General features: G+C 34.4%; 2 protein-coding genes across 3 annotated transcripts; one reads left to right on the forward strand and one right to left on the reverse strand.

The window, feature by feature from the left end:
* Positions 1 to 922: 922 nt before the first annotated feature.
* On the reverse strand, positions 923 to 15,642 carry LOC113518664 (pyrimidodiazepine synthase-like). 2 transcript variants are annotated; one of them, XM_026903628.3, is made up of 7 exons: positions 15,363 to 15,642; positions 11,519 to 11,689; positions 9,771 to 9,937; positions 8,511 to 8,613; positions 5,215 to 5,348; positions 4,316 to 4,421; positions 923 to 2,679 (listed from the first exon to the last, which is right to left on the reverse strand). In XM_026903628.3, exons 1-7 carry the CDS (start codon positions 15,388 to 15,390, stop codon positions 2,663 to 2,665), a joined length of 726 nt encoding a protein of 241 aa, XP_026759429.1. In that variant the 5' UTR covers positions 15,391 to 15,642; the 3' UTR covers positions 923 to 2,662. The 2 variants fall into 2 exon arrangements, with proteins under 2 accessions (XP_026759429.1, XP_026759430.1); XM_026903629.3 differs by having other exon boundaries at positions 4,289 to 4,421; positions 15,363 to 15,639.
* Positions 15,643 to 16,321: 679 nt separating this feature from the next.
* Positions 16,322 to 23,151, forward strand: LOC113518665 (gastrula zinc finger protein XlCGF49.1-like). Its single transcript, XM_026903630.3, has 5 exons — positions 16,322 to 16,625; positions 18,692 to 18,881; positions 20,950 to 21,143; positions 21,738 to 21,915; positions 23,015 to 23,151. Coding segments are annotated over exons 1-5 (684 nt in total). The 5' UTR covers positions 16,322 to 16,624; the 3' UTR covers positions 23,136 to 23,151.
* Positions 23,152 to 23,638: the final 487 nt, after the last annotated feature.

Genomic DNA, 23,638 nt, shown 5'->3' on the forward strand with positions numbered 1-23,638 from the left:
ATAAAATAAATCTATCAGTTGTATTTGTTATTATCACCGAATAAAAGTGATTGTTTTGAAAAGATTCAGTGGACCAGAATAAAACTTACTAAAGACCAGAAAGAAACATAAGTTTCTTTCTTTAAAAAAAATAATGGTAGATGCATTTTGTAACAATAAAACTAATTCTGATTCAAGAATCTCATTTTATTTTCTTATAACAATGCTTAACTTAAAACAGACGTTTACTTACAGATAAATAAAACTAAAGATAAATTAATTACTAAAATATTTACGTTTGATTAACAGTTAAAGAAATAAAAAAAAAAAATATAACTCCTATGAAAATAGGGGTTATAATTTATTTATTAAATAAATAAATAAATGTTGGCAACATTTAGTTGACATTAAAAATAACACTTAGTTTGAAACACAATTCTCGGCAAAAGTACATAAAAATTAAACTATGGGCTTGTAATAACTATAAATTATATATAAATTAAATATACAATGATAAACCAAAATTCAAACACCTTTAGAGCGCTCTACCGGCGACTCTGGGGGTCTACCATGAAATAAAATTCCGAATTTTCGGACTTTAATTTTGTAAATTTAATGTTTTTTTTTTTATTATGAAATTTTCTAGCTATTGGTTTTTCTTTTTTTTTTACTACTTAGAATGGCAAACAAGCTGACGGCCCACTTGATGGAAAGTGGTAACCGTCGCCTATAGACATGAGCAGTACCATGGACATAACAGAGTATACTGTTTCGCGCATGATACCCCCCATGCGTTGCCATTCCTGAGGACTCAGGTGTTATTCCTTTGTACCCTATAAATTCACTGCCATATCTCACCCTTCAAACCGAAACACAGCCATCCAAACACAACTGCTTCTTGGTTGAAACACGACTGGGACAGAGGTAAATCTTTAATAAAAAATAAAAAAAAAATACCGAAATCGGTACAGTAAAAGGAACTTAACATTTCGTTCGTCACAACTCGCACCATAAAAGTCCAAAAGAACGATATTTTAACATTTTTAATATTATTAAACGATATAATGCAATTTTAACATGATTTTGGAGTTTCATTCGGTCACGAAATTTCGAAAAACATTTCATAGTAGACCATCAGAACATTTTCACCAAAAGTACATAGATCGAAAAATGATAGAAAACTTTGATTGAGCTTTTTATATTAACATAGCACATACATATGCTATCAAGTTAGTAAATATGAGAGATTTTAAAATTTTTCATAGGTTTTTTAGTCTATGTATCTTACATACTTGGATAAATGTTTAGTGTTGCTAGTGGACACGCCCTTAAAAAAGATATTACAATTTCAATTACACTTTGTATAACTAGTTATAATTCTTACATAAGTACATAATAAAAAATATATACATACACTTAATTAAAAACTAGAAAAGAATAACATTAATAAAAGCAGATCTTTTTTTTTTTTTATTTAATTTAAGATCTCTGTATTTCGATAACTCAATTTATACACATAGACAATGTACTATATTTAAATAAAATGTGGTGTAATTTTTTTTTCATTTTAGCCACATTGATTGCGTATAGAAATGCATATTTGAAATGCTTAATAACTAATATCTATATGAATATATAAAATATCTAAATCTAAAAATTAAGTACACTGAAATAATAATTAAGGCACAATCTTGATAAGTTTTCTTGTATCAAATTTAAAGTTTATAGTTTGTGTGGTGTATTTAGTATTTTTTTTTACTTATGAAGTTTCTACTGTTGCTTGATGTTTATGCAAATTTAAAAAATAAAAAAGTTCACTTGAACGTTATGAGTGGAAACCATAGATTAAGAATAGTACTTGGAATAGAAACTTTTTTATTTTGCTTTTAACAACGCTTTATATATTTATGATCATAACGTTAATTTGTTTTTTTTTTTTTACGATTTTATTTATTTTAAAATTAAATTTGAACATAAAACTGTTCGTTGTTTTAAAACTATAAAATTAATATAAACGCGAATATACCTAATTAGCAAGCTTTTTTTATTTGTGCTTAAGCCCATTCGCGCATTCCCGTCACTAGCGAACGTTAGGTAATAATAAATCTATAATAATTTTAAACATTGAGCTACCTATATTAGAACATATCTATGCCATTTTTTTTAATCTCTGAAAAAAAAAAACATCAAAGAAACAAAATTGGTTTATAAAGAACATACTTTTTTTTTATTAATTTATATACTTAAAAAGCAAGTTGACCTGCAATTTGGCTTCTTGAACGTTAGAAAAAATATAAGATTTAACTTGAATGACTTTATTCTTAACTATAATCGTTTACCGGTACCCCAATCCGTTATTTGTTTATTGGGATACCAGCAAAACCAATAGCGCGGGTTCACCATTACATTATCAACTATTAAAATGGCATTTACTCTATGTGTTAACGACTTATACTTATTTAAGTAAATTTAAATTAAAAAAAAATGCATAATAACATATTTATGCGAAGGTAACGAGTTCCATACAAATAGGTAAAAAAATTTTTCATAATACTTAATACTAAATAATAATATTTTATACTCAGCTCACTTAAAAAAAAAAAAATTCAGATCTGCCGCCAATTTCTCTTCACATCTCTAAGTATAGTGACCCTCTTCATTGTACGCAACTCCAGTGTTGACATTACAACCAATCTTGTGCTATACATAATATAAAAATTAAATAATGCGGTCCTTGTTATATGTACAGAATCAGACAAAGATATAACTTATTGTATTGGCACATTCAGAATTCGAATTTGCGCCAGGCATAGTATTCGAAATTCAAATATGTGAAAATAAACAATGTAAAATTTCTTAGCATTGTGGCACTTTTTATTTGTAGAATATTCGACAAGGACACAACTGATTCTAGAGTCGTCACTTCATGCAAATATAAGTAACATTCTCAACCACTCCTAACACCCAATGTGACTACATTTTGTACAATACTCCACGTATCTTAGAGTAATTACCTAATTATATAGAATGAAATTGAAAACAGTTTTTCCAAAAAAGCAAGCGTAATGATGGTTGGTATGTCCGTCATACTTATGAACGGGTGCTGCTTATGGACACTATTCTGCTCATGTTTGCATGTTTTTTTTTTCCATTTAATAACACATATAAATAAAATATATTGAGAATTATAGTCACAGTAGCCATGTAAATGTAAAATTATCTTGTACATTATAATTTGGAAAGAGAAACTATTGAGTTTCTCGCGGGTTCTTCTCAGCAGATAACAACATCTCGAGCCGAGCAGTACAATCATAAAAAATTGACGATTTAAAAGAGCTTGTAAACAAGCCTATTTCAAAAAAAGATTATTTCTATTCTATTCTGTTCTATAGATCGAAAAAGGACGAAACATTTAAAGAAAACGCTCAGATTCGCACACTTCTTTAGAAGAATGTGAACCATTTCGATTTCATCCTATATATGATCGTATTTCAGTCAATTTATCAATTTGCAAGTCCGTGATATATTTTCAATATTAATAACATTGATTCAAAAGCTAAGGGAAACATTGACAGCTAAATACAATAAAAAAATATCACAGACGTGATCATATTTAGCAGAGGGGCATTGTATAAAAGTCGTTTGCTTGGACACCTCTGTCCCATTCGTGTTTCTGCAGTGAAGCAGTTGTGTTCGCATGGCTGTTTCGGTTTGAAGGTTGGGATATGACAGTAAAATTAAAGGGTACAGAGGCATAGCACTTTAGCCTTTGGGAGTGGCAACACAAGGATGGTAACATAGATGTATTATCACAGTTTGTTTTGTAGTGTCTATGATGCTGTTTATATCTATAGACAATACTTTTTATTTTTTTATGTAAACTTAGAATGGCATACAAGCTGACGGCCCACCTAATCGAAAGTGGTAACCGTCGCCTATAGACATGGGCAGTACCATGGACATAACAGAGTATACTGTGTCATTCATGATATTCTTCATACATTGCCATTCTTGAGGACTAAGGTTTTACGCTTCTGTAACCTGTAAATTCACTGCCATATCCCACCCTTCAAACCGAAACACAGCCATGCAAAAACAACTGCTTCACGGTTAAAACACGAATGAGACAGAGGTGCTCAAGTAAACGACTTCAATACAAACTCTTCTATGGTGAATCTACTTTCCATCAGGTGGACCGTCAGCTTGTTTGCCGTTCCAAGTTGTAGCAAGATCGAAGCTTCAGAATCAACTGTAATAGCCTTATAAATTGATAAACTGACCCATGGATCCTACATTTTTATGGTTATACCTATGTATATTCCCTATAGATAATAACCCATGCAATGCGCCCGCGCATTTTTATAATAATCAAAATACTCCATCGGCGAATGCGCATGTTTCTTTACGATGTCATCTAACTGCATTTGATCACTCCAGTCTGCCTGTAAACCGAGAGATATGGAATAAGTGCAGGACATACCACTGTCCAACAAAGATCCTTATTGATATATATATATATATATATATATATATATATATATATATATATATATATATATATATATATATATATATATATATATATATATAACAACATGCTTTCCAACTGTATCGGGTTGACTGGAAGAGATCTCTGTCAGAGATAAGTCCAGCCTTGCTCACAACATTTGTAAATGCATTAACAAAGTAATTTAGGAGTGAAATATATTTCTTGTGGTTCCGGCATAGAATGGACTATCCCTTCCTTTCCCCTGCATGTTTTAAGTGGCGACTAAGAGAACTTAACAGTCAAGGGATGGGCAGCGGCGTCCCTCTTAAAACATCAGCGGTTGCCAACCCGTCTGCCAAGTGTTGGCAATAACTGGCAAAACCCCCTTAATGGGTCTTCTAGATAGGGACAATAACGGGCCATTGTCCATTAAACAAACATACACAATATGAGCCACAGACAGCCCTCTGTGTCGAGACTGTTTCGACGCCGAAGAAACGGCTGCTCACGTAATCCTGGAACGTGAAGCTGTGGCCCATCAACGTTTAGAAATCCTCGGAACAGTGAGGTCGCTCCATGAGGCCTGTGAAGATCCCAGGAAGCTTTTGTGCTTCTGGGCGGAGCTAGGTTGGCTGTATTAGCCACGACTCATACGCACAACGGTCCAAATGAGAGGCTAAGCGCGGAAAATAGAGTCCTATTTACATTAAATTACATCGGGTCGGATAGTTTGATAGAAAACTTACAAAGTTCGGGAAGAGGGAACGCTTGCTGTCAAATTTCTTGGCGTTGACGCATCTCAGGAGCAACAGCCGCTCTATCCACGGCCATATCATGTAATCTAACATGCCTGGCCGGTTACCCCCGAAATAATTGGTACCTGCAATTAAAAGATTAAAAAAGATTAGAAAATATAGATAAAAAATTGCCGTGTGGTCCCGGTATACAATGGACCATCCCTTACTTTCCCGTGGGTGTCGTAAGGGGCGATTAAGGGAAATTAGAGAATGGCCGAGGGATGGGCAGCAGCGTTCCTCTTAAAACATTACCAAAAGCCTAACTGCAGTTGTCAATTCGCTTGTCAATTATTGGCAAAATCTCCCTTTTTTTTATACAATTTAGAATGGCAAACAAGCTGACGGCCCACCTGATGGAAAGTGATAACCATCGCCTTTAGACATGAGCAGTACCATGCACATAACAGAGTGTACTGTTTCGCCTATGATACCCCCCATGTGTTGCCATTCCTGAGGACTCAGCTGTTATTCCTCTGTACCCAGTAAATTCACGCCATATCCCACCCTTCAAACCGAAACACAGCCATGCAAACACAGCTGCTTTACGGTTGAAACACGAATGGGAAAGAGGTACCCAAGCAATCGACTTTTGTACAAAGTCTGAACATTGCTTAGCAGTGTTTAGCAGTGGGCAGTTAACAGTTATTGTAAAAATAATTAAAAATAATGTAATTAATTTAATTTTGTCTGTTTAAAAACTGTCACAATATTGTACACCGCTGTATCCGCTGATATTGATGTTCCTTTCCACTTTGCGTGTTGCTGGAAGAGAACTCTATTAGAGTTAAGCTCGCCTTTGTACATTTGATTACCTCTGTCATATTATTATAACTGGTGTGTACAATAAAGATTTAAATAAATATAAATACAGATCTTTTTCTCAATGTCCTCTAGCCAAAGGTTGTCTGGAAGAGATTGCTTAGCGATAAGATCGCCTTTTGTATCACTTCTCATTAATATTTACTGCATTTAATTATTATTTTTATAAATAAATGCTATCAAGTGTGAATAAATAAGTTGCCTGTGTGGGCCACCCCTTCTTTTCCCGTGGGTGTCGTAAGAACCGACTAGGGGAGGACGAGGGATGGGCAGCGACGTCCCTCTTAAAACATATTTAAAGCCTAACTGCCAAGTGTGGTAACTATGGGCAAAACCCCCCAAAGGGGTTGAGCATAAAGGGCAATTAAAGGCTGATATGATGACGATGGCATAGTATTTGCATCGGAAAAGGCATAAACCGCTACTTAATATCCAGAGGGTCTACTATGAAATGTTTTTCGAAATTTCGGAGCCGAACGAAACAAATGTGATGTTAGAATTACATAATACACACTGTTTAAATTTATTAAAAATGTTTAAACATCGTTTCTTTGGACTTTTGATAGGATTTATGACGAATGAAATGTTAAGATAGATACTCTCTATTGTTCCCTCCATAAGATTACAATAGTAAACTTATTATAGATACAAACAATTACAAGAAATGATCACAGTGAGACAACAATGGGCGGTCTTATCGCTGAGAGCGATCTCTTGCAGCCAACCTTTGGATGGAGAGGAGTAATTATAAACAGTTTGGTGGGAGGCGCGATGGAAAATTCTGTTAAGCTCCATTTACTTGGCCGATTACGGTATGAACTAAAACACGGGGGGAAAGGGATTGTTAGTGATGCAAACTATCAGTTCCATTGCTAGCAATATACTCTATCAGGTTGACCTCCATGTGGTCCCCCTGGAAACCATCGTACTGAATTCTAGGTGTATTCATCACGGTGTGCTAACTGACCTGCTTGATCCTCACCTATCATCCTTCACTGGTGTTCCGCCGGTGTATACCATTAGCGCGGGCGGTTACCATTCCATTATCATTTATTGAATTAAAACACGAAATTAGGTCCAAAAATTTGGAATTTCATTTCATAGTGCCCTCGTCGTCGAAATCGGGCGTTAAAATTAATTGTATATATACTTAAATATATATAAAAATATACAAATTTATGTCTAACCATCTTCTAATATAACTGATTAATTGTATGTAAATTAATCAGTAAATAACTCAAGAGCGCTGATTAATCATCAAAGCGGAAAGGTCAAAGCAACAGATGTTAATAAAGTAGGTATCATGTATTTTTTTTATTGAAGTAGTATAGCTACACATCAAACGGTCGCTACGACAACAATGCCATTCGTATTAAAAAAAAAAAAAACAGGTTCGATCAAGACCTTTCATGGATATATGTTTACGACATATATTTATCAACGTATGTTCTGTAAATAGGCATAGATAATAGCGTTTAAGTGTGGAGACACGTTTATCGGCATCTAACTGGTCTATAAAATTAAATACTGTAATATATATATATATATATATATATATATATATATATATATATATATATATATATATATATATATATATATATATATATATATATATACTAGCTGACTCGGCAAACGTTGTTTTACCATATACATTATTTCTAGAACTATACATGAAAATATATCGTACTACAATTATTATATTCGATTGCCATCTTGCAACCATATTGCATATAAAAATTGCGATTACAAAACAGAGATTGAGGTGGGACACTTATGACTGAGGGGTTTGAAAAAAAGATGTTGGCCGATTCTCAGACCTACCCGATATGCACAGAAAATTTCATAAAAATCGGTAAAGTCGTTTCGAAGGAATTTCGTAACAAACATATGTATACCAGACGGAGACTTTGTACAAAAGCCGTTTGCTTGAGCACCTCTGTCCCATTCGTGTTTCTACCGTGAAGCAGTTGTGTTTGCATGGCTGTGTTTCGGTTTGAAGGGTGGGATATGGCGTGAATTTACTGGGTACAGAGGAATAACACCTGAGTCCTCAGGAATGGGGATAAGGGTATGATATATACGACCTCCTACTTAGATGGACTTACGAAAACGTTCCTTATGGCAGTCTACGAGGGAAGCCTATTAGGGTCCAGCAGTGAACGGATAATGGCTGAAATGATGAATGAATGTCATATATGTGTAAGTATATTTGTTATTTATATATATTTATTCGTTTATATATGTAATTTTAGTATGTATGTATATCAATAATTACTAGTACCGCGTTCGAGTATTATGCCATTTGTCTATGGTTGACTGAGAGAGAATGCTTTTAGCATTAAGTATACCATGTATACATATTTGTACTAATAAATAAATAAAAAAATAAAATTATGGTGTATGTCTAATTTCATTTGTCTTACCTCTAGAAGCGAGCTCTTTCTCAAATATATCCAACGTTTGAATTATCTGTTCGCTGCCAAATGCGAAGTTAGTGTCGAAACACTCCAAACTGCCCTTTATTAGCTGCAATGAGTTGGGGGAAACGTTAACATCAATAAACGACGGGCTAATAGTGGACAATGGGGTAAAAAATGATTTTTCTCAAACATGCTTGGAAATGTGAGCATTTTTTTGACAATCTTCATAGAGATAAATCAAAATTGCCGTACTGGCCAGATACATGCGGGCAGCGGCCGGCAAAAGTTGTATGAAAATCCATATCTGTCGTGTTTTGCAGCCAGATAAACTACTATGTAAACTCATATCTGTCCTGTAATTTAAAAATGGAATGACCTTTTACTTCGAAACATAGCCGCCAAGGAGGTAACTAATAAAAGGTTTTATTTAAATTTCGAACTGGCTTGCAAATAGAAAGCTGTTTATTGAAAAAAAAAAACAAAGAAACATTATGGCGCATAAAAATTATTATTGTTCGTTATTCGTCATTGAACATAAAAAGTAAAATTGTGTTTTTGATTTCCGCGCATTGTTTGAGAAAAGTACTATACAAGCCTTGACCACAACTAGGCATTGATGGACTCACGTATGTGTGCCTCGGCTACGCTTCGGCCCACATTTGCACGTTCGTCCATCAATGCCTCAGTTGCTGGCCGCTGCAGTAATGTACTAATATTTATTACTAAAATTAGTTAAAAAAAAGTAAATAAATTTTATTTTAAGTATTAATTCAAGAGCATATACGAAATATACAAAAAGAAAAACAATCAAGTTAAGAAACTTGATTAAAATACATTAAAAAATTATGACAAGTGTAGGTATATACATATGCCTACCCTTGTCCCAATTCTTATTTGTGGTCGGCGTAATATATTTTTTATCCATAGTACAAAAAGATTCGGCTTATAGTTTTAAGACCGGCCGCCTGCCTGACGTCAACCCTCTTTGGGAATACATTTGTTGGCGGTTCCCGCCACCTACGGTATGGAGGAAAGGATTGAGGAAAAAAGTATGGGAACGTTGGAAATGCGTAGAGGAAATTAGTAAACGAGAGAAATAAGGGACTTATGTGGGAAAGAAAAGGCGGGGGACACTGCAGTTGCGGAAAGGACTGGGACACTGCAGCGGCTCGGGAGGCCGGGGTCGCATACCCGTATGCCCTTATTCTAGAATCGGAGAGATATAATTAGGCTGTATTAAAGAATGAATAATAAACAAAATACCTCATTAAATCTTTCAATGAGCAATCGGTCTTGGGCCTTCACGTACGGGTCCGTTGAATGCAGGGGGTTCCGTGTATACATCTCGTCCAAGTAATCACAAATAACAACGCTTTCAAACAAAAACTTGTCGCCCTGCTCCGTCGGTATCTCGAGCACTGGGATTTTTACTGGAAAAAAAAATAGTGAAAAAAATATGTAACACTGTTTTTTTTTTATTGGATGAAAATGGTGTGGTAACCCCGCCTGCGCTAACGGTATACGCTGGCGGAGCACCAGTGAAGGGTGATAGATGAGAATGAAAACAGGCCAGTTAGCCTATCATGATGAATTCATCAGGAATTAATCATGAAAAAAAAATTGTTTATGAACAAATAAAAAAAAAATTAATCACGTGCCTCCCGTTACGTTTTATTCGATACATAATTTGTATAAACAATACATTATGCTGTTTGACAATGCAAGCTGCACTCGACAATCAAGACTGTTATCCTTGGTAACGTTATGTTTGAGACGTGATAAGATAATTCTGAAAGTCTACCATGAAATGTTTTCCGAAATTTTAAGACCGAACGAAATACAAATTTGTTATTAAAATTATATAATACATACCGTTTAAAAATATTAAAAATGTGTTTAAGTAACGGTTATTTTGGACTTCTATGGTGGGTATTATGACGAATGAAATGTACCAGAGGGAGACTTTGTACAAAAGTCGATTGCTTGGGTACCTCTGTCCCATTCGTGTTTCAACCGTGAAGCAGTTGTGTTTGCATGGCTGTGTTTCGATTTGAAGGGTGGGATATAGTAGTGAATTTATAGGGTACAGAGGAATAACACCTGAGTCCTCAGGAATGGCAACGCATGTGCGGTATCATGGGCGAAACAATATAGTCTGTTATGTCCACGGTACTGCTCATGCGACGGTTACCACTTTCCATCAGGTGGGCCGTCAGCTTGTTTGCCATTCTAAGTTGTATAAAAAAAAAGCTTGTAAACAAATCTATTCGAATAATGATTTTGGATTTAATGATTTTTTTTGCAGCTGACTTAAAAAAAAGAGGTTTCCATTTCAGTTGTATTTTTTTCTTTTTTTTTTTACATGTTTGTTACCACATAACTCCGTCAGTTTTAGACGTATATGAAAAAAAAAAAAACTTTTTTTAAACTGAAAAGGATATTGTAGCGAACTCCTTGCTACATTTTTATATTCTTATTGTCGTTCGAAATTTATATATATATTTTTTTGACATATTGTTAAAATATATTTTGCTTAAGTCTGTCCCCTCATCTTTTCTATAGTTTTCCATTCTAAAAACCTCTCATTGCATATTAAAAGTATTATCTGTGTTTCAGATATACTTACAGATTGGTCTCATATTTTTTTTTTTTATCAAAATTACAGTATTTGTCGGTTTTTAGATGAAAAATAAAAATTTTGTCACAATTGAAACCAGAGGGCCTACCATGAAGTATTTTCCGAAATTTCGGGGACGAACGAAACAGAAATTTGATGTTAAAATTACATAATACATGCCGTTTAAAATTATTAAAAATATTAAAATATCGTTCCTCTGGACTATTAGAATAGGATTTGTGATGAACGAAATGTTAAGCTCCATTTACTGGGTCGATTTCGCTACGAACAAAAACACGAAATTGAGCCCGAAATTTCGGAATTTCATTTCATGGTAGACCACTACCTTTTTGTCTGGGACACAATCTTTTAATTATTTTTTTTTTTTACTCACGTCTCGGGTTTTTCTCTTTAAACCACTCCGGCAGTTTCAGTGGGTCCAGCTTGTAGATCTCGTATTTGGCTCGCTTCGCTTCCAGGATGAGCAGGACCCTGTGGCCGTAAGGGTTCATATTCACATGGTACAGCCGCAGTTTGTCCGACAGATGTGGTGGAGGCACGACGCCTGCAAAACAAGATTTTTTTATTCTCTCTCAATTATACAGTATTATCATACCTACTTGTAAAACAAGTAGCCGATACTCTAAGGTGAGGGGGAAAGGGACAGATAGATACTCTTTACTGTTCCCTCCATAAGATTACAATAGTAAACTTATTATAGATACAAACAATTACAAGAAATGATCACAGTGAGAAAACAATGGGCGGCCTTATCGCTGAGAGCGATCTCTTGCAGCCAACCTTTGGATGGAGAGGAGTAATTATAAACAGTTTGATTGGAGGCGCGATGAAAATTCTACTATTTCTAAATATGAAGATGTGATACATGTAAAAATGTAAATATATATACCTACTTAATATATACACTTGGGGGGAAAGGTATTGTTAGTAATGGAGACTAAGAATCCCATTGCTAGCAATATACCCGACCAGGTCGACCTCCTCGCTATTCCCCCTGGAAACTATCATGGTTAATTCCTGATGAATTCATCATGATGGGCTAACTGGACAATAAGGGATTGTTAGTATTGGGGATCTTACAGCCTCGTTGCTATCACTCTCTCAGGTCGTCTAATTCGTCACGATGGACTAACTAACCTGTTTCATCCTCATCAGTCATTTATCACTGGTGCCCCGCCAGTGTATACCGATAGCGCAAACGAGGTTACTTTTTTATTTTACTTTAAAAGGGAAACATACAACACCTGAGACATCTCATTATCGCCCAATAAAACTTGACAGGCGGTTTTTTTTTATGAGTATGAAAAGGCAGGTCAGTTAGCCCACCGCGTCGGATCCAACGATAAATCAATCACGATGGTTTCCAGAGGGAACCACGAGGAGGTCGACCTGACAGGGTATATTGCTAGCAATGGGGCTACTGATCCCTATTACTGACAATCCCTTCTCCCCCCCCCCCCCTTGACAGGCGGTTGCCAATCCGTTTGTCAAGCGTGGCAACTACTGACAAAATACCTCAAGGGGAGGCTTATGTTCAGCAGTGGACAGTTAAAGGCTTATATTATGAATCATCATATCAGATCATCATCAGATGATGATGATGATGGTCATCACCACCACCATCAGAATCTGAGGGTGGTAATCATCATCATCAGATGATGATGATCATCATCATCATCAAATTATGATGATGGTGGTGATCATCATCATCATCATTTCAGCCATTTTCCATCCTGTTCGATAATAAAGATACTTTACGTTAAATTACATAGCCTTCTGAATATATTTTTTTAAGAAAAAACGTTGAATATTCAAATATAAGTTACCAAGGCGACATAAACCATTAGCTAATTAAAATTCAAGTAAACGCATCAATTCTAATCAATTTTATTACGTAAGTCGAGACCATTGCTACTTGTCCATTATAAGTATTTACGTTTGAACATATTAAAAATATATTTAACCCGGTAACCTGTACGTTAGTCAAGTAAATATACGGAGAAACCAAACCAGACGTCGTGTAAACAAACGAATTATGGCGAATAATAGGAAGTGGGTCGGTAGCGGTGTTGCCAGGTGTTATATTTTATTTTTTTGCCCAAAATTATAAATATTTGTTAATGCAAATTGATACGACGTCTTTCACTTTTCTATGAGTGAAAGTTTCTAATCCCTTTTTTTGTTGTTTTGAAAAATATTACATCAGCAATGGAAAAAAAAGAAAAATAAACTAATGTGAATTCTTTAATGATAAAATCTGACAAAACGAATATTTATTTATAGTTATTAACATCATTGTGACATCGTTCTTTTAATTTTGACTGACAATTACTATTTATTTAAATGTATTTGAAAATTGTAATGTGATGACGATTAATGGTATAAAATGGACTTGATGTATAATGTGAACTATCTGTGTAACCACATATGTTTGTACAGGCTAAACATGTCGAACGTTATTATATTGTCGACATCTGCATGTATTTATACGCATGTTTTACAAATAAATAAATCTTGAATCTTAAATAATTTTAAATTATGTCCCGACACACAAAAAAAAACGACTTCAATTGTGGCAATATCGATAATTTTTGTTAAAACTACTTTACTGAATCGGTTTTGATAAAATTTCTATGTGACTAATTTGAAAGTATATATCGTTTCAGATAAAAAAAAAGTATTTCCAAAACCGGTTTGTAAATGACAGAGTTCTGAGGTAACAAACATAAAAAAATATATAACTGAATTGAAACCCTTCGCCTTTTTTGAAATCGATTAAAAGAGCGTCTCCACACTAGCCTCATAACTTTACTGCCTTCAATGATATATTTTATAGTTCTATGTAACGTTTACAATTTCTAAAACATTCAAATAAATTATGCAAAATTTCCACACAGATTTTTCACCTTTATTCAAATTTTGAAGAAATTATTTTTAGACTAATGTTTGCCTAAAATTGTGGAAAAAGTACACAATCTGGCAACACTATAACATAGCTGGTGCGTGATGTAGTGGCATACAACCGGGTCAAGGCTCGAGATGGCATAATTTCGTTACATCAATACTGCTCTGTTGCAATGCGTCACCGCTTGCTGGAGCTTATAAAAATAACTAAATGTTTTTTCTAACCTACACATTTTTAAATATTGAAAAAAATACTCTTTAAATATTTTTTTTTTAAATAATGCTAAGGACGTCGTTTTCCAATATAGGAACAATGTAAACATTAGATATCGCCTACTTCTTGAACACATTTTCAAATATCGAATTAAATATTCTATATTTGAAAGTTTAAATGGATTTTAAACGAAGTTTAAATGGAAAAAAAATGTAAATGGATCATTACTGTAAACACTAGGTACTCAATATCACTCTTATATTTTTTTTTATTTCATAAGTAATACAATTAAGCTAAAGTTAAAAATAAAATAAGAAGAAAAAAGTAAGTTATTCTAAAATGTAAGTTTCTAAAGACGTCATCGTTATTTGGCATAAATTTGCATATTTTTAAATGACAATTATTTTTAAATTTGGTAATTACTGAAAAAAAAAACTCAAACTAATTTTCTTAATATGCAGATTTGCAGAACAACAGACATGGGTAAATGTAAACAGTTTAGAAAATAGACGATAGGAAACTTGTAAGCCTCTGCCTATCTCAAAAAGATAAAGTCGTGACCTTAATAATAACTAGATACTTATAACATAAACATTTTATTTTTTTTTAATTTACCTTCATAAAAAAATATAAAACCCATGTTTTATGCTACAAAAAAAAAAAACTATATCGGTAGGTAATAATTTAAACAAAATGTAAAAAAGATTTCTAATCGATTAAATCATTAGCCGACTGAACTCTAATACGACAAAAGTACCATACCATGACATCATCAGAAAACAGCTGTTCTAAATGTTGACACACCTTTAATTCCAGTTTCTGAGATCTGTATTTTAAAAATACACTTGATACATTAATTCTTAGCGAACCGGCTTAAAAACATGTTTTAACATTTATTTAATGTAGTTAAATTATTTAATCAAATATTTGAAATAAATAGTGTATCTATTGATTTTTATTTTTTTATTTTTTTTTCTATAACAAATAAAAATAAATAGGTTTATGTCTGCCAGAGTTAGTAACGTTAGGTACCGGTAAATAAATAAAAGATATGTAATTATTTGAATTACGCATTATAATAGTACTGAAAAACACTCACCTATGTTTTTGGTTTGATAATAAGTCATTTTATTGATATAATCACACACGTAGTAAATGCACTTAATTAATAAATTTGCACGGAATGTGAATATGTGTTTACTCAAAAGATTTCGGTGTAGAAGTAATGTAACGTCACATTTAAAATTATATCTCCAAGCTATGACATCATACTGGCCCGAATATACACCTAACACACGGTTATCTCCAACACGATTCAATGCAGTTTACGGTATTACGCCATTATAGTCCAATTAGTGACAGACCTTTCTAACTTGGTCGGGTAATAGCAGAAGGTCGATGAATATTTAACTGCTTATAGGTATTCTTTTGTAGTTTTTCATTTACCCACTTAGATAATTTATTGCTCAACTTCGTAATCAGTTTGTAAGTAAATAAATATTTATTTAAATGATTCAGTTTTTACATAATGTATTAAATCACATAATTAAAATTTTTAAAAATGTAATAAGGACAAATCAAAATAAATCTTCCATTTGTATTATATTTTGTGTGACACTTATATTTAAACGTCAAATAAATTGAGAAAACATTAAGATTAATCTCTTTGTTAAGAGTCCGATTTCCTATTACCATTCAAAATTACCGCTCTTTTACGTATCGTCACAGATAATATAATACTATGGTATCGTCAAACGATTCTATCAATGAAGAATTTACGTCATTTAATATGCGATGTTAAAATGTTTACTTATTTTGCTTATGATCGTATCCAAGCTTTTAATGTAAATTATTCTAAAGAGTGTAAATATTATTAAGAAATCTAAACTACATTCAATTAAAATAAATATGTCCATAATTATTTTAGAAATAACAAAACGCAGAAAATGATAAAGAATTGATGGATAAATATAATTCTAGTTAATAGCACAAAAAAATTGATCTGTCAAATGTCATTGAATGACATTTACGTTTGTCAAAACGTCAAACGTAAATTTTTGTTTTTAGTTGTTCGTTGTCTCCGACTTGTTTTGTTTCATTGAAGCGTATAAATTGGATAATTATTCGAAAGTTGTTAAAAATCTTCAAAACGTTTCATATAAAAATAAGATGTACTTTTTAACAATACCGCCACAAATGTCACAATAATGAATATATCTGAATAGGAGCGCACTTTATGACGTCTGTTTATTGAATTTTTTTAGAAAATAAATACAAATTCATTGAAATATGTTGTTTATTTGTAAAAATTAAAAATATTTATGTCGATTGTATGGTAATGAATTAGTGTTACGTCTCAAGAGTAAGTAAATGTTTTGAATAAGTTACTATCTCTTTTGTAGATAAATAATAATCACCTATAAGATAAAACCTGTTTTGTAGATTTTTTTTCATATTTAATTTTTTATTTTATCTTTATTTGGTCTCCTAGCAATTGTTACACTGATAAGATTTAATATTAAAATTACTGTCTGTTTATACTTAGTGTACAATCATTTTAAAGGAAACACAGCGTGCTAATTTATAAATAAACAATAAATTGGTATAACAAACTCTTGAGGTAGTTATTTAAGCTAAACAGCTGCTAGTTTTTTCGTTTCATTTCCAAAATTGAATTAAATATTTTTTTTAATAAAATTTATTTTTCTTTTTTCATTATCTAGATATGTATTTAGTCATTAATCAATTAAATTTTACCACAGAAAGACTTCATAATGATGTTATCTGTATGGGTACTGCTCTCCCCATATTTGTCTTTCTGCTGTCAAATAGTTATGTTTTTTTTAAGGGGTGATAATTAAATCCCACCTGCGCAATCAGTATACACTAGCAGAGCATCAGTGAGGATGAAAGCAGATCCATTAACCCATCGTGATGAATTCCACAATTTTTTTTTATACAACTTAGAATGGCAAACAAGCTGACGGCCCACCTGATGGAAAGTGGTAACCGTCGCCTATAGCAGTACCATGGACATAACAGAGTATATTGTTTTGCCCATGATACCCCCATTTTTTGCCCCTGTTGCCACTCCTGAGGACTCAGGTGTTATTCCTCTGTACCCAGTAAATTCACTGCCATATCCCACACTTCCAATCGAAGAAGCAGTCAACTTTTGTACAAAGTCTCCCTTTGGTTAAACTAGAATTAACCACTATAGTTTCCAGAGAAACCGCATGGAGGTAGACCTGATTGGGTGTATTGCTAGTAATGGGAAAATTAGATCTCACTACTAACCATCCCTTTCCCACCAACAGATATGTTTTGGTTTTAAGAAATGCGGCAGTGAAATTAAATGGTATAGAGCCATAAAATCCTAGTTATCAAGAATGGTATGTGTGATGGGTACTGTGGGTATCACAATGTATTCTATCAAGTCTACATTATTTACCGTAAAACCTATAATATACATGGTGTTATTTATCCTTATAGGTGACAGTTATAACTTTACATCAGGTGGGCCATCAGCCATTTTAAATTTTCTAAATTAATACATTCATTTTCAAGATTACGATCTACATTTATACTTTAACAATGAAAATCAAGGTATTCAAGTTGGCGGGAAAGGGATTGTTAGTAATGGAGACTGAGAATCCCATTGCTAGCAATATACCCAACCAGGTCGACCTCCTTGCGGTTCTCCCTGGAAACTATCATGGTTAATTCCTGATGAATTCATCATGATGCGCTAACTGGCCTGTTTTCATTCTCATCTATCACCCTTCACTGGTGCTCCGCCAGCGTATCCCAATAGCACAGGTGGGGTTACCATACCATTTTCACCAAGCAAAAGAAGGTATTCAAGTAAAAATATCATTAAAAATAATTTTAAAATTTAATCATCACCTATTTCTGTGGATAAAATATCCCTGATAAACTGGTCTGACAAAACTTACATACAAATATGGCTTATGATGGTAGCATAGTCTAAACCAGCTCTAGTTACAGGTTACTCAATAGTTATTATATCTCATAATGCTTATTGTTGTTTTAATTTATGTATATGTATATATATATATATGTATATATTTCATATGTATTAGTTTATCCATATATATTAAAGGTAATGTTTATGTATTATATGTGCATTTCTTATGTGTATATTATATTTATATTGTGTATTGCCTTAATGTGTTACTATAATTGTCACATATTTTTCACCACATCTGCCCTTCATACGCTTTCTGTTTTTACCCAATGGTTAGCTGGTAGAGAATGCCATATGGCATTAAGCTCGCCATTTGTACAAAATGTTTTATTGTGCAATAAAGAATAAATAAATTAATAAATAGTCACCTAGGTGTACCGCAACCTCAATAAATATTATAATAAGAGAAGAAAATCAAATTTTCTATAACTGTTCTACAGTGGATGCACCCACTGTGACCGAGAATCCAATCAAAGAGAGTGCAGTCACGGCAGAGAGCTGCGAAGTAGCCGAGAAGCAAACGGTGAAGGCCGCACCCATTGTTTCCGATACACCAGTGGAGGAGGTGGTGATCAAGTGTGAAGTAATAGAGATATCAGACGAGGACACGGATCAGACAACTCAAAAGAAGTATGAATTAACCTTTTATTAGATATAAAGATACATTTTTTTTTAACACATTAATCACCATGACAATATCAGAAAATTTTTCAGTCTATATTTTTATAATAGATAGATAGATAGATACTCTCTATTGTTTCCTCCATAAGATTACAATAGTAAACTTATTATAGATACAAACAATTACAAGAAATGATCACAGTGAGACAACAATGGGCGGCCTTATCGCTGAGAGCGATCTCTTGCAGCCAACCTTTGGATGGAGAGGAGTAATTATAAACAATTTGGTGGGAGGCACGATGAAAAATTCTGTTAAGCTCCATTTACTTGGCCGATTACAGTATGAACTAAAACACGGATGGAAAGGGATTGTTAGTGATGCAAACTATTAGTTCCATTGCTAGCAATATACTCTATCAGGTTGACCTCCATGTGGTCCCCCTGGAAACCATTGTACTGAATTCCAGGTGTATTCATCACGGTGTGCTAACTGACCAGCCCTTTCAACCTCACCTATTTTATTCATATATTTATCATCACCTAATTTAACTTGTTATTATAAAACGTACAGTTTCCTTTCAGCTTCTCAAACGTTGACTGTAAGAGATCCCTTTATGGGATAAGTCCGCCATTGTGTATTAAATCTTTTTAATGTATTCAGTATGAATTGTGTACAATAATATTTTAATTTTTTTTTTATAATATGTTACAACAGGATGATAGTAGCAAATGAATTCCAATCATATTCAGCTGTTTCCCGTGTACGAATATTTAAAAAGCATATATAAAAAAGCAGCAAGGCCACTGTAACAGACCGTTGTTGGAAAATGTTTTTATGGTAGTTATCAAAATGAAACGGACGCTTGCAAGACACTTTTTTAATCAATTCACAAAATATAGCAAAATTACGAACTAACAACAACAACTAACAACTCGTGCACACACGTGTCACGGGACAATCGTTTGGCGCATGCGCGCCGGCATTAATTCAATCAAATGCTAACAGATGGCGCTAGTGGTTACAATTATAACATTTTACGAGGTGCGAGGTGCATCGCTTACAGCCACATCACAATTAACCAGTCAGTTAACAATTTTAATTCTTTTTTAATGGACGATAATGGAATGGTATCCCCACTTGCGCTATCGGTATACACCGGCAGGGCACCAGTGAAGGATGATAGGTGAGGATGAAGTAGGTCAGTTAGCCCATCGTGACGAATTCCACAAGAATTGTTCACGATGGTTTCCAGGCGGAACCACGTGGAGGTCGACCTAATAAGGCATAGCTAGCCCCATGCTAGCAATGGGGCTGTCAAACTCCATTACTAACAATCGCTTTCCCCCCACCAATTTTCATTTATGCAACCGTAGATATTTCAATAAACAACCAAAGATTTCGGAATAGAATAGATGGAATGCATAATTCACATAGTGTGTTGCTCGTCGTATTTATGACATTGCCAATACGTTAGAGAGGGATAGACATATGAAAACGCATCTGCCTTTTAACTAGTCCGTAGAAGACAAATTTATCAAGATAAGTCACTTGGTTTTATTGGCCGTATGACTCTACCAAATTCAGATACAACCCGCTCGCATACTTCCTACATAAACTGTGTCCAATATATAATCTAGTAATGTAAAATTTGACATTGTCAAATAATTGACATATCAAACATTTTCTATACACTAGCCTTATATGAATTGAGAAAAATGACAACCGAAGGTGTATCTTTCGTCCTTTTTTTACTAATTATATTTGCATAAGAAGAAAGGAGGCAACCATATTATGATTTACAGTTTTTATTGTATCATTCCCAATTTTTCTAACATTTCCCAAGAGACTACAGTATGGGGTTCTTCAAAAGGGGTAAAGAGGTTTCTACAGTGTCGGCAACGCACGCGTAATACATCTGGTATTGCAGGCGTTCATTGGCTATGGTAACCACTTAGCCGTACGGCCCACCTGATGATAAGCTTGTTTGCCACCTCAGTGGTATAAAAAAAATGTAATTCCTTGTTATTAGTAAATGTCATTATTAGATGTCTAAACTGTATGTTACTTCTGTTGCAGGAAAAAAAGAAAAAAACCAAAATTGCCCAAGGAGCGGATACCGTGCGACCAGTGCGACAAATCGTTCCAGACAGGTTACGAGCTCAAGAAGCACATACGAACACACACGGGCGAGCGGCCGTACATGTGTACCACCTGTGGGAAGACATACACGCAGCTCGGTCACCTCAGCATACACCAGCTATCTCATAAAGGTGAGCTCGCCAATTTAATTCTGTGCATCCAAATGACCAATTGCAGGAGGGGGGGGGGGAGGATTATTAGTAATAGAGTTCGCGACCGCAATTAGGCTTTAGTGATATTTTAAGGGCAGCACTGTCTCTCCCTCGGGTGGTTTTGACAGTAGTTGCCATGTTTGGTAAGCAGATTGGCAACGGCAGTTAGACCTTAACAATGTTTTAAAAGGGACGCTGCTGCCCATCCTTCGACCATCAAATTTTTAAGAATGGATTTCGTTAATTAACATACTGTATGTAAAACCACGCTCTGCTACCAATATTTACAACCCTAATACAAAGGGGGTAAGGGAATATTAGCAATGGAATTTGACAGCCCCATAGCTAGCAATATGCCCTATCAGGTCGACCTCCACGTGGTTCCCTCTGGACACCATCGTGAACGATTCTAGTTGAATTCGTCACGATGGACTAACTGTCCTGCTTAATTCTCACCTATCATCCTTCACTGGTGCCCCGCCTGTGTATACCGATAGCGCGGGTGGGGCTACCATTCCATTATCATCCATTACAAAAAAAAAACCCTAATACAATGTTGGCAACGTCCACCAGGTATAAAGAACTTCAACTGTAACGAATGCGGATCATCGTTCTACCGGAAGGCGGACCTGGACCGCCACGAGAAGGCCCACAAGGGCATCAAGCCGTACTCCTGCGAGATTTGCTCCAAGTCCTTCACACAGAAGAACAATTTGGTGATGCACGTGAAGATGCATATTGGTGATAAAAGGTATTTTTTTTTTATGCAACTTAGAGAAGCAAACAAGCTGACGACCCAGCTGATGGAAAGTGGTAACCGTCGCCTATAGACGTGAGCAGTAGCATGGACATAACAGAGTATACTGTTTCGCCTATGTAACCCTCCTTGGGTTGCCATTCCTGAGAACTCAGATGTTATTCTTCTGTACTCTGTAAATTCATTGCCATATCCCATCCTTCAAACCGAAACACAGCGGGGGGAAAGGGATTGTTAGTAACGGAGACTGAGAATCCTATTGCTAGCAATATACCCAACCAGGTCGACCTCCTCGCGGTTCCCCCTGGAAACTATCATGGTTAATTCCTGATGAATTCATCATGATGTGCTAACTGGCCTGTTTTCATTCTCATCTATCACCCTTCACTGGTGCTCCGCCAGCGTATACCGTTAGCGCAGGCGGGGTTACCATACCATTTTCACCCATTAAAAAAAAGAACCGAAACAGCCATGCAAACACAACTGCTTCACGGTAGAAACACGAATGGTACAGAGGTGGCCAAGCAAACGAGTTTTGTACAAAGTCTCCCTCTGGTACAATTAATACAATTTGAAGATACTTATGATGTTATTGTTAGAGTAAATGACCTCAATGATAAAAATATTAATTCTTTTATAAGTATTGACAGTCTATTGACGTGCATGAGTCTGCTAATAAAACTTGAAGACCGATCTCTTTTTCCCGCTATATATGATTTTATTAAGCTTCCTCCAACAATTATTACCTTTAAATTTTTTTTTGTGCTTTTTCAATAACCTTTTTGTTAAAGTGTAAATAATTTAAGATTGAGAGGCATAAAAAAATCGACTTCATTTGTGGCAAAACCAGTTATTTTGATTTAAAAAGTAAACCGCTGAACCGTTTTTGATAAAATATCTATAGGACTAGTCTGTAACCTTTCAGAGAAAAAAAGATTTTTCCAAATCGGTTTACAACTGACAAAGTTATGAGGTAATGAACATTTAAAAAAATACATTCGAATTGCAAACTTCCTTTGTTGAAGTGAAACGAAAAAAAAATCTCGTTCCATTTTCAAATTTTGTTTCGTCTAATTTATTTTTCTACTTCCAGGTACGAGTGTCCAGTATGTCTGAAGAGGTTTATGACCAGGAGCAAGATGATGCTGCATTCCAAGAGGCACGATAAGGATAAAAAGAATAAGAACGAATTTATGTCCTCCTTTGTTGAATAAAGTTTTGGCGCGGTTTTTTTGTTGTTTTCTTTTCTTGTCTCAATTATTATGGCAAAGGAATTACCTCTTACAGCTATGTTAATTCATGATATATTACAGTGTCGTAACCTCTATCTAATACAGATTTATTGAGGGCAAAGGAATTGTTAATAATGAGGTCCTATAGTCGCATTACTAGCAACATCCTCTCAGGTCGACCTCCACGCGGTTCTCCCTGGAAGCCATCTTGGTTAATTCTTGTTGAATTCATCATGGTGGGCCTACTGACCTGCATTCATTCTCACCTATCGTCCTCCACTGGTGCCCCGTCAGTGTATACCGATAGCGCGGGCGGTATTACCATATCATTTTCACCCATTAATAAAATATAATAAAATTAAGAAGACAAAATAGGTAAACAAATTACAGATCATTTGTACAAACGTACTATTCAGTATTTTTTATAATGGACGATAATGAGTATACTTTATTTGCATTATACAATATAGGGAATAAGTAAGACG

The sequence above is a fragment of the Galleria mellonella genome, unplaced genomic scaffold, assembly GCF_026898425.1.
Source record: "Galleria mellonella isolate WM207_F2 unplaced genomic scaffold, CSIRO_AGI_GalMel_v1 utg778, whole genome shotgun sequence".
In the NCBI taxonomy this organism is placed as follows: Eukaryota; Metazoa; Arthropoda; class Insecta; order Lepidoptera; family Pyralidae; genus Galleria; species Galleria mellonella.

Excerpts from the sequence above, each read along its gene's own strand:
- LOC113518664 (XM_026903628.3), bottom strand. The coding sequence starts at position 15,390 with ATGACTTATTATCAAACCAAAAACATAG. Across the intron at positions 11,690-15,362 it reads TTATCAAACCAAAAACATAG|GCGTCGTGCCTCCACCACAT; the intron begins GTGAGTGTTTTT and ends CTTGTTTTGCAG. Across the intron at positions 8,614-9,770 it reads TCATTGAAAGATTTAATGAG|CTAATAAAGGGCAGTTTGGA; the intron begins GTATTTTGTTTA and ends AACTCATTGCAG.
- LOC113518665 (XM_026903630.3), top strand. Across the intron at positions 21,144-21,737 it reads ACACCAGCTATCTCATAAAG|GTATAAAGAACTTCAACTGT; the intron begins GTGAGCTCGCCA and ends AACGTCCACCAG. Across the intron at positions 21,916-23,014 it reads ATGCATATTGGTGATAAAAG|GTACGAGTGTCCAGTATGTC; the intron begins GTATTTTTTTTT and ends TTCTACTTCCAG.